General features: G+C 46.0%; 1 protein-coding gene across 1 annotated transcript in view; it reads right to left on the reverse strand.

Moving 5' to 3' along the window:
• The window catches only part of eno4 (enolase 4), a 193,883-nt gene that overhangs the window by 132,484 nt on the left and 49,222 nt on the right, over nt 1–12,177 (reverse strand). Inside the window, 5 exon segments of the mRNA XM_049601099.1 lie at nt 4,320–4,387; nt 4,487–4,684; nt 5,522–5,779; nt 6,239–6,350; nt 7,212–7,525. Coding sequence (XP_049457056.1) covers nt 4,320–4,387; nt 4,487–4,684; nt 5,522–5,779; nt 6,239–6,350; nt 7,212–7,525 — 950 coding nt within the window.

Here is a 12,177-nt window from a genome sequence, read left to right on the forward strand (position 1 = left end):
GGGATAGTCACTGGTTTCAGTGGGGCTACTCTGGCTTTCCTCATTATGAAAGCACAGTGTACCTGTCCGTGGATGTTATGCAGTAACGGGAACACTATTCTGTAACCACTTTTACTCGCATCTGCAAAGTGGTGAGGCTAAGCAAATCTTACTTCCCCAAAATCTTATGCAGTAGAGTCCGGTACATCCTCGTCCCAGCCAAGTTTCTTTCTGCACAGGTCTTGGAGAATCTTTTTGGCGGATAGGACCACAGGTGCCAAGATGCCCAACAGGTCATAGATTGAACTGACAGTGGAAAGGATCCAACCAGTGTGCTGGTGAGATCAGGTCCCTGCAGCAGCTGCACATTTAGTGATGTTCCCCAGAACGTAGCTCCACAGTCAAATACGACCCTAATTTTACTCTTTCTCGGATGGTATACACCATTATGTGGTATATATTGCATTCCAGATCCTCAGCCGGGATCTTCTCCGCATAGCCTTTACGGATGATGTCCTTCATGAATGTGATGTAGTCAGCATGAAATGAAGCATCTTTGACAAACCTCCTTTTCAATCAATCAATCAATCAATCAATCAAATAATCAAATATATAAAGCCCAATATCACAAATCACAATTTGCCTCGCAGGGCTTTGCAGCATACAACATCCCTCTGTCCTTAGGACCCTCGCAGCGGATAAGGAAAAACTCCCTCCAAAAAAACCCTTTAACAGGGGAAAAAAAGACGATAGAAACCTCAGGAAGAACAACTGAGGAGGGATCCCTCTTCCAGGACGGACAGATGTGCATTAGATGTCAGATACAGAACAGATCAACATAATAAATTAACAGTAATCCGTATGACACAATGAGACAGAAAGAGAGACAGAGACAGATGCAGGACAGACAGTAATGACAGTAGCTTACAACAACATTAATGAAAGTAATAATATTATAGTTATAATTCTGGCTATTGTGGTACAATATGTTGAAAGTATATATTAATATCTGATAGTATACATATGTGACAATAATCATATGTGTATAATAACAGTAGAAGTGTGACTAATAACAGCAGCAGCAGGAGGCATCTGGCAGGACCACGGCAGCAGCACAACCACACACGTCACACCATCCAGACACCACTGCGATATAAGTTAACATGCGAGACAGTGGAGCACAAAGGCTCCGGAGAAGAAGTCGAGTTAGTGACATGCAGTACGGCCGAGTTAGCAAGATGCAGTAACAGGACATGAGAGAGAGAAAGAGAGACGGAGAGAAGGTGCCCGGTATATTATAGGGGGTCCCCCGGCAGACGAGGCCTAAGTCAGCCTAACTAGGAGCTGGTACAAGGCAAGCCTGAGCCAGCCCAAACTATAAGCTTTATCAAAGAGGCAAGTCTTAAGTCTAGTTTTAAATGTGGAGATGGTGCCTGCCTCCCAGACCGCAACAGGAAGATGATTCCACAGGAGAGGAGCCTGATAGCTGAAGGTTCTGGCTCCTGATCTACTTTTGGAGACTTTAGGGACCAAGATTAACCCGCATTCTCAGAGCGCAGTGTTCTGGTGGGATAATATTGCACTATGAGCTCTTTAAGATATGATGGAGCCTGACCATTTAGAGCTTTATACGTTAAGAGAGTAGGATTTTAAATTCAGTTCTGGATTTTACAGGGAGCAAGTGCAGAGAAGCTGAAACAGGAGAACACATACACGTACACATGCCGCTGCATTCTGAATTAGCTGTCAAGACTTTTGGTCCCTTGGTGAAATTATTGGGACTAAGTTTATGTGTACAGATAAAAAATGTACATAATTTATTGAGCTGCTGCAACCACTCTCTTCCTTTAACAGAGATATCTGCCCTTTATATTGTTTGGTTAAAACATTCATTTACTTGCGTTGTACGCCTGAGACCCTTTAAGGGGTTAATCGTGAGTGAGTACGTAAATATTCTTATTTTCATGGTGACAGCTCATTGTATTCAAGCCTTCAGCAGGAGCATACAGCCCGTTAGTAAGGTGAGTTACAACTGCTAACTTCAAACAGCCTGCTAATGATGGTTATATCATGAATAAATGGTCATGTTGACGTTCACCACGCTATCCCGACGTGCCGTAGGTGGCTCATAATGTGTGGTTTATAAGCAAGATAGGCGTTCAGCCTCTGGCGTGAGTGTAGTGCAGCACTCTCGGCTAGCACTTGGCTAACTCCCGGAAGCATTCTCGGTGGTCAGGGTTGGCCAGGACATGCCGGTGGTTGAGCGCTCAGTGAGCTAATGCGGACGATGGTGTGGTGAATGGCAACTTTGACTGTGTGGTCTGTTGCAGAGCATTGTATTGTGTTTCGTGGCTCTTGTAACTTGTCAGCGGCACGTGCAGTTGGTAAACACAGGCTGTGTCTCGACATGTCCGCGCTGCCGTCTAGAGACTGCTTCGCACATGCTCCCAGAGCGCTGGGCTTTCTGGCAGATGTAGTCAGTGTGGTTGCTTTGGGTCTTCTGTGCTGTGTGTTGACATTGTTACTTATGTAAATAATATGCAGGTAGAAAAGTGGAAACAGCTGTTCAGCAATCACAGTTTTACATGTAACATTTTGCATCTGTTTCTTGTTGTTTCAGGTTTATGACCTGTGGTCATTTTTGTTATCAAAATAAAGAAGACCAAAAAAAAAACACGAGTTATAACTTTGTGTGCTGCCTGTCGAACCTTTTCGGAGGGCTAAAATTTAAAAAGATCCGAACAGTCATAAACTAAGGCCCCGGCTCTGGAGAAAAGCAGGCCGGATAACCTTGAAGCAAGGACAAAGCCCGAAGACTGTTTATGTTTAACCAATCTGACTGGGAGCTAACAGCCCATCCATAAATGCTGTCTGCTCATCTGCTAACCTGCTAGCCGAGGAATAAAGTAGCAAAAGCCAAGAAGAAGGGACAGTGTCTAAAAGCCCAGTAAAGGCAAACGACTATTTGAGCCCAGGTGGCATTAACAGATTGCACTTTCGGTTAACACAAGAAAAGTTAGCAAGATGGCAACAACAAAGGAGGAGCTGGAGAGACTTAAGCAGAAGCGTTCAGCAGCCCAGACCACGTTTACCAAAAGAGCCAACCATCTCACCTCCAGGGCTAGCGCACTGGGAGAGGGTGAAATGAGAGAAGAGTGGAGGAACTTTAAAACGGAGCACTCCAGAGTCAGAGATGCTGGGTTTGAGTATGCCACTGCCCTGAGAGAAGCGGTCGATGGCCAGACCGAAGAGAAGGCGGAGCACATTGACGAGAAAACAGCAGCGTGCGACCGTAAGTTTGATGAAACTCAAAAGATTGTCTTAACAAGCTTCTGGACCAGATTCGCTGAGGAGGCAATTACCACCCTCGCTGATGAGACCTGATGAATAGGAGCCTGGAACGGGAGGTCTTCGAGCTCGACAGAGAGTTGAATGAGTGGATAAACTTGATTCCTACACCCAGGGTAACGGAGTCGAGAGACCGTATGAGGAAGCTGAAGAAACGACGTGAGAAACTGTGGGATGAGTGGGTGTGGCAAGGCAGTACTCAAGGCTGGGACCTGTCCGGTGTTGAAGAGGAGGAGCCAGATGAAGAGGTAGAGCAAAACCAAGATGGAGTGCAGAGCAAGACCGGCGGAGAAGCAGCGTCTGATGGTGCTCAACCCGACCCTGACCCGTTCGACCCTGTAAACACGCAACCCCCTTTAGGCGGCGTCCAGCCTAGCTTGCCTAGTTTTATCCCCCAATCTCAGCTATGGTGTACTTCCGAATGCTGCAAGCACCCGACGTGGGACTTTCAATGCACTGCAAAGTGGTTCCGGCATGAACCCCGGGACTTACAATGTCAAACCCCTGATCAGTCTTGAGCAGGCACGCCTGCCCATGTTCTCCAGTGACATGAGGGATTACTACCATTGGAAATCTGAATGGGAAGACCTGCAGTGGCTGGGAAACCCACACGGATTGGAGATTGTGAGGAAATTCCACCTTCTGGGCAGCCTAGATGACAAAGTCAAGAGTCAAGAGAGTGTTGTCCAGCTGCGGGACCGCGGATGACGTGTTCAGGCTCCTGGACAATAAGTATGGAAACAAGCCAAAGATACTGCTGCTAATCTCAAAAGAAGTGCAAGGCCTTCCCCCTGTAAAGGGAAACCACCCTTAAACATGGAGAAACATCTCGAGAGGGAGCCGGAGTGGAAGGCAGCATACAGAGAACAAATCCACAAGATGGTCTCAAGGGGAGCTGCCACTAAACTCACTAAAGAGGACATCGACAGTTGGAAGGGACCGAAGTGGTACATCAGTCATCTAGTCGCGCCAAATCCTCACTCAACCACTACCCTTGTGAGAATCGTTTGGAACAGTAGTAGTAGTAACAGAGTTCCTGGGGGTAAGTTCGAATGATCTCCTGCACAAGGGTCCAGACGTCCTCAATGCAATTAGAGGAGTCCTTCTAAGGTTCAGGAGCAGGTTGTACGCCGCCTTAGGTGATGTAAGAAAAATGTACAACTCCGTTTGGCTGAAGGACAAAAAAGTCCAGCTTCACCGCTTCCTCTGGAGAGACAACCCAGAGGAAGAAATCGAAGTCTTCGTCGTTGTCAGGGTCAACATCGGCGATAAGCCTGCTGGCTGCATCGCTCAGGTTGCCATGAGAGAAACGGCAAACCTGCCCCAGTTCGCTGCCATGGTTGAAGAGCGCCGGGTTCTGGTAGAAGACAGCTATGTGGATGACATCTTAACGTCCCATGACAACCTGAAAACGCTGGAAAGGATCACCAAAGGAGTAGAAAAGATCTTAAAGGCCGGGGGCTTCTCCCTTAAACCGTGGGTCTTGTCTGGCCAAAGTGGGAGGTCAGGAGTCACAGCCAACTCCAGTGACAGCGGAGGAGTCATGTCTGCACCCAAAACTCTGGTGTTACCCAATCAAATGCAGGTCGAAGAGAGCAAAGCACTGGGAGTCGGTTATGAACCAGAGACCGACAAACTTTTCGTAATGACGTCCATCAACTTCTCGAAAAAGCAAGGCAAAATGAGAACGGGACTTGACTTGCGCGAAGATGAAGTCAGAAGTAACACTCCAAATCCCTTGACATGTCGAGTGCTGTTAAGTCAGATTGCTGCATTCTGTGACCCCATTGGTCTAGCCACACTTGCTAAGCAGAAAGGAGTGATGCTCGTGAGGGAATCCTACCAAGAAGCGGGGAAAGACAACCCAACAAAGGATACCTGGGATGACCCTCTCTCACCAAAACTCCGGGAGGCGTCCATAAGACTCTTCAAGGAGTATGTGAGACTTGGCCAGATCAGGTTCGAGAAAAGCCTCACACCACCAGGAGTCATCGGCCGCCCAGTGGGAGTCACGTTTTCAGATGGGAGTGAGGCTTCCTATGGCGCTGTGCTCTACCTCCGGTGGGAGACGCAGAACGAGGTCGTCGTAAGATTGGTTGAGTCAAAGGCCAAACTTACTCCCCTTGACCAAAAAGGGGACATGATTAAGGCAGAGTTATGCGGCGCTGTCTTCACAACCCATCTGAAAAGGTACTTTGAGAAGCACTGCCGCATCGAGGTCGTGCACTGGATCCACTTCATAGATAGCCAAACAATTCTGGGAGCGATCCAGAGGGATAGTTATGGCTATCAGACCTTCTTTGCGTACCGCATCGGAGAAATCCAGAAGGCCCGACCAATAGAAGACTGGAGGTCGGTTGAGGGCAACCTCATCATAGCAGACATCATTACAAGGGGAGCATCTCCTGAGGAGCTTGATGAAGAGTCGGAGTGGCAAAGAGCTCCTGAGTTCCTAAGATGGCCGGAAGCTGAGTGGCCAGTGAAAATGGCCAGCGAGATAGTGACCACCGTTGCTGATGATGTGAAAAAGCTTAAGAGAAAAGCTTTCTCAGCTGCGGTCACCAGGGCTCAGTCGCAAAAGATATCTAGCCCCAGCAGAACTGACGTCGACCTGGACTCGGGAGACTCCATGGGTGAAGATGGTTGTTCCGCGCTGCAGCAACTGCCAAAAGGCCGGGATCCAAATCCAGCAGCAGAGAAGCCAAGAAGGAAACCCTGGGCTGTAGATCTCGTGCGCCTTGTCGAGCCCAGGCGGTTCAGTACCTTGTTAAAACTGTGTGGGACTGTCACCTGGACTCGACGAGCTGCGGAATCCTGGCTAAATAGAAAACAGCAAGCCTCAGGTCCAGCAAAGTGGGAGACAAAGGGCTCTAAGCTGTCCGTGGAAGAAAGGATAACGGCCTTCCAAGACCTGGCCCTTGCGGCCCAGGACGGTGCAGAATTTCACGACACGATCCTGAACCGCCTGGTTGTGACCAAGGATGACAACACAGGACTCTTGCTGTGTGGCGGTAGAGTCCAATCTTGGAACGAAGATGGAACGGCTGTACCGTTAATCCCTTTCCAGTCATGGCTGGGGACTTCACTAGCAAGAGAAGCTCATGAATCAAATCATGAAGGCGTTGCTGCCACACTGCTGCGCACAAGAAATAAAGCCTGGGTAGTGCAAGGTCGGAGGACAGTCAAGAAAGTGGTCAACGAATGCATCGCTTGCAGGAAGAATAGAGCCAGATTGTGCCAGAAAGTGATGAGTGACCTCCCTCAGGAACGCACCAGAAGAGCAAACCCATTTCAGTACACCACACTGGATCTCTTCGGCCCCTTCGAGGTGAGGGACGCTGTTAAGAAAAGGACTAAGAAAAAGGTCTGGGGAGTAGTGTATTGCTGCATGGCTTCCAGAGCCATCCATGCCGACCTCATCGATTAGGCCTACACTCGATTCACTGCTTTGAGGGGGCATCCGAAGAAGCTATGGTCGGACAGAGGCTCAAATTCCGTGGGCGCTAGACCTGCACTGAGAGAGTTACACAGACACCTGACCTGTTTACAGAGGGCATCTGTTGAGAACATGGCTGCCAGGTATGGCACTGAGTGGCAGTGGGACTTCCATCCTGCGGACGCGCCCCACAAGAACGGAGCAGCCGAGGCAACAGTTAAGCTCATTAAAACAGCTCTTCACAGCCTCGGTGGAACAACCGGCTGCTACACCTGGGGGGGAGTTCCAGACCCTTCTGTACTCGGCAGCTAACTTGACCAACAAGCGACCCATCGACGCCAAGACACAGGAGCAGGAGGACGCAGTAGAGTACTTGACTCCTAACTCCCTTATCCCAGGGTGTACCGGACAGGGAGGAGACATGCAAGGAATCGAAGTGGAAACCCACCCTTGGCGCAGGCTGAGGGCTCTCCAGGCCGGAGTGGACAGGTTCTGGTCAAAGTGGAGTGAGCTGGCGGGCCCAAACTTGTTCATCCGGCACAAGTGGCACTGGGCAGGGAGGAGCGTCGAAATTGGAGATGCGGTCTGGATAGCAGACCAAAATGCTCTGAGAGGACAGTTCCAGCTCGGCCGGGTCGTCGCTACATATTCTGACAAGAAGGGGGTGGTCAGGGACGCGGACATGACAACCTGCATGGGTCTTCCTGCCCCTCTTGTGTCCAGGGCCCGGAGAAAAAACTTGCCTTGCCCACGACCATCGTCCTACACAGGGATGTGCGGAGGTTGGTGGTCTTGATTCCAGTTGAAGTAAAAAACAAGTCCTTGCCAAGGGAACCTAAGATAGTCTGTTTGCTTTAGTTGGCAGGTAACCATGGGAGGCAACTGAGTGATTAGAGGGCAAACCTACACTCAGTAGGAGGAAAGATGGTGGAGCTTACCTCCTTAGGTAGGCTTTGTTCTCATGTTGTTCTAAATCATAGAAGCATTTGGACTTTTAGAAGAACACTTAACCTTGAAAGACACTTTCATTCGAAAACCGCTTTAGTTTCTATTTTGGATACCTGTAAAGACAGGACTTTAAGTTTGAGATTCCCACTGAAAGACTCAAGTGACTGTTGTGTTAATCGTGGCCTCCTTGGATCTTTGATCAGTCGGCCAAGTGGGAGGTGTCAAGACTTTTGGTCCCTTGGTGAAATTATTGGGACTAAGTTTATGTGTACTGATAAAAAATGTACATAATTTATTGAGCTGCTGCAACCACTCTCTTCCTTTAACAGAGATACCTGCCCTTTATGTTATTTGGTTAAAACATTCATTTACTTGTGTTGTACACCTGAGACCCTTTAAGGGGTTAATCGTGAGTGCGTACGTAAATATTCTTATTTTCACGGTGACAGCTCATTGTATTCAAGCCTTCGGCAGGAGCAAACAGCCCATTAGTAAGTAGAGTTACAACTGCTAACTTCAAACAGCCTGCTAATGATGGTTATATCATGAATAAATGGTCGTGTTGACGTTCACCACTCTATCCAGACGTGCCGTAGGTGGCTCATAATGTGTGGTTTATAAGCAAGATAGGCGTTCAGCCTCCGGCGTGAGTGTAGCGCAGCACTCTCGGCTAGCACTCGGCTAACTCCCGGGAGCATTCTCAGTGGTCGGGGTTGGCCGGGACATGCCGGTGGTTGAGCGCCCGGTGAGTTAATGCGGACGATGGTGTGGTGAACGGCAACTTTGACTCCGTGGTCTGTTGCAGAGCATTGTATTGTGTTTCGTGGCTCTTGTAACTTGTCAGCGGCACGTGCAGTTGGTAAACACAGGCCCTGTCTCGACATGTCCGCGCTGCCGTCTAGAGACTGCTTCGCGCATGCTCCCAGAGCGCTGGGCTTTCTGGCAGATGTAGTCAGTGTGGTCGCTTTGGGTCTTCTGTGCTGTGTGTTGACATTGTTACTTATGTATATAATATGCAGGTAGAAAAGTGAAAACAGCTGTTCAGCAATCACAGTTTTACGTGTAACATTTTGCATCTGTTTCTTGTTTCAGGTATATGACCTGTGGTCATTTTTGTTATCAAAATAAAGAAGACAAAAAGAAAAACAGAGTTATAACTTTGTGTGCTGCCTGTCGAGTCTTTTCAGAGGGCTAAAATTTAAAAAGATCCGAACATTAGCTGGAGAGTTTTTAAAGACTTACTAGAGCTACCTGATAATAGGGAGTTACAGTAATCCAGCCTTGAGGTAACAAAAGCGTGGACCAATTTTTCTGCATCTTTTCGGGTCAGGGTAGGCCTAATTTTCGCAATTTTACGCAGATGAAAAAATGCAGTTTGTGAGGTTTGTTTTAAATGAAAATTAAAAGACAAATCTTGATCAAATATTACTCCAAGGTTTCTTACGGTAGTGCCAGAGGCCAAAGCAATGCCATCTAGAGAAACTATGTCATCAGATGAAGAGTCTCTGAGTTGTTTGGGGCCAAGAACAATAACTTCAGTTTTCTCTGAATTTAACATAAGGAAACTGGTGCTCATCTAGGTTTTTATGTATTTTAGGCAATTATGAAGTTTAGTTATATCCGTCATATCTTAGAGAGCTGATAGTGCCTTATTATCCCACCAGAACACTGCGCTCTGAGAACGCAGGGTTACTCGTGGTCCCTAAAGTCTCCAAAAGTAGATCAGGAGCCAGAGCCTTTAGCTATCAGGCTCCTCTCCTGTGGAATCATCTTCCTGTTACAGTCCGGGAGGCAGACACCGTCTTCACATTTAAGACTAGACTTAAGACTTTCCTCTTTGATAAAGCTTATAGTTAGGGCTGGCTCAGGCTTGCCTTGTACCAGCCCCTAGTTAGGCTGACTTAGGCCTAGTCTGCCGGAGGACCCACCTATAATACACCGGGCACCTTCTCTTCTTCTTCTCTCTCTCTCTCTCTCTCTCTCTCTCTCTCTCGTATTCTATTACTGCATCTTGCTAACTCAGCCATTCTGGATGTCACTAACTCGGCTTCTTCTCCGGAGCCTTTGTGGTCCACTGTCTCTCAGATTAACTCATATCGCAGCGGTGCCTGGACAGCGTGACGTGTGTGGTTGTGCTGCTGGTCCTGCCAGATGCCTCCTGCTGCTGCCATCATTAGTCATTAGTCATACTTCTACTGTTATTATACACATATGACTATTGTCACACTTGTATACTGCCAGATATTAATACATACTTTCAACATATTGTACCACAGTAGCCAGAACTATAACTATAATATTATTACTTTCAATAATGTTGTTGTAAGCTACTGTCATTACCTGCATCTCTCTCTCTCTCTCTCTCTGTCTCATTGTGTCATGTGGATTACTGTTAATTTGTTATGCTGATCTGTTCTGTACGACATCTATTGCACGTCTGTCCATCCTGGAAGAGGGATCCCTCCTCAGTTGCTCTTCCTGAGGTTTCTACCGTTTTTTTTTCCCCATTAAAGGGGTTTTTTTGGGGAGTTTTTCCTTATCCGCTGCGAGGGTCATAAGGACAGAGGGATGTCGTATGCTGTAAAGCCCTGTGAGGCAAATTGTGATTTGTGATATTGGGCTGTATAAATAAAATTGATAAAACTGATATAAAAAAAAAAAAGTTAATTGATTAGTTTCTTCTGGCTTCATTGATAAATACAACTGTGTATCATCCGCATAAAAATGAAAATTTACAGAGTGATTTCTAATGATGTTACCTAAAGGAAGCATATATAGAGTAAATAGGATTGGTCCGAGCACAGAACCTTGCAGAACTCCAAAACAAACTTTAGTACGTAAGGATGATTCATCATGAACGTGAACAAACTGAAAACGTAAGTAAATGTAAGCTGGTTTAAATAAGATTTAAACCTTAGTTTAAAGCTTAGTGCAGAACCTTTTAGGCCAGTTAAGTGTTCCAGTCTCTGTAGCAGAATTTGATGGTCAATTGTGTCAAACGCCGCACTAAGATCTAATAAAACATGTACAGAGACGAGTCCCTTTTCCAAAGCAATCAGAAGATCATTTTTTAATTTTAACTAGTGCTGTCTCAGTGCTATGATGCATTCTAAGTCCTGACTGAAATTCCTCAAATAAGTTATTATCGTGGAGAAAATCACACAGCTGGTCTGCGACTACTTTCTCAAGGATCTTTGACATAAAGGGAAGATTAGATATTGGTATATTGATATTGGTTGGCTAACACCTCTGGATCCAGGGTGGGCTTTTTTTGGAGAGGTTTAATTACAGCTACCTTAAAAGACTGTGGTACATAGCCTGTTAATAAGGATATACTGATCATATCTAATATATGAGTGTTAACTAAAGGTAAGACCTCCTTAAGTAGCCTAGTTGGGATGGGGTCTATGAGACACATCAATGATTTAGATGAAGAAATCACTGCGGTCAATTCTTGAAGAGAAATTGGGGAGAAGCAATCTAAATATATATTAGGTCTTACAGCTGTGTTTGAGGGCAGATAGGTACTATCTGAGGACAGGAGGTCATGAATTTTGCCTCTAATAGTTAGAATTTTGTCATTAATAAAGCTCATAAATTACTCCTAAGGGCTAAAGGAATATAAGGCTCAATCAAGCTGTGACTCTCAATCAGCCTTGCTACAGTGCTGAAAAGAAACCTGGGGTTGTTCTTATTTTCTTCTATTAAAGATGAGTATTAGTTGGCTCTGGCATTGCGGAGGCCCCTCTTAAATGTTTTGAGACTGTCTGCCCAGATTAAACGAGATTCTTCCAGTTTGGTTAATCGCCAATTCCTTTCAAATTTTCAAGATATTTGTTTTAACTTACAGGTGAGTTATACCAAGGAGCGAACTTTCTTTGCTTTGTTAACTTATTTTTATTTTGCGACAGCCGTATCTGATAAACATCTAGTAGAGTAACCGTTGCTGAGTGGTGTGTAATAGAGTAAAAAGAAATCAAAAGTAATCAAATAATGATCCGATAGTGAGGGATTCTGTGGAAAGACTGTTAGGTTATCAATTTCAATTCCATACGTCAGAACTAGATCGAGGGTATGGTTAAAACAGTGAGTTGGTTCATGTACACCCTGACTGAAGTCGATGGAGTCTAATAATGAGGTAAACGCAGTAGCCAGGGAGTCATTATCAGCATCAACATGAATGTTAAAATTGCCTACAATAATAACTTTATCTGATTTAAGAACTAAACTGGATAAAAACTCTGAGAATTCAGATACAAATTCAGAATATGGGCCAGGAGCACGGTACACTATAACAAATAAAAGTGGCTGCGAGGTTTTCTAGGTCCGATGTAAAAGACTAAGAACGAGGCTTTCAAATGAATTATAGTCTAGTTTAGGTTTAGGGCTGATTAACAGATTAGAGTTAAAAATGGCTGCAACTCCCCCTCCTCGGCCGCTGCCTCGAGAAATGTGGGTATTATTAT

Source organism: Epinephelus fuscoguttatus, linkage group LG16 (assembly GCF_011397635.1).
Source record: "Epinephelus fuscoguttatus linkage group LG16, E.fuscoguttatus.final_Chr_v1".
Taxonomy (NCBI): Eukaryota; Metazoa; Chordata; class Actinopteri; order Perciformes; family Serranidae; genus Epinephelus; species Epinephelus fuscoguttatus.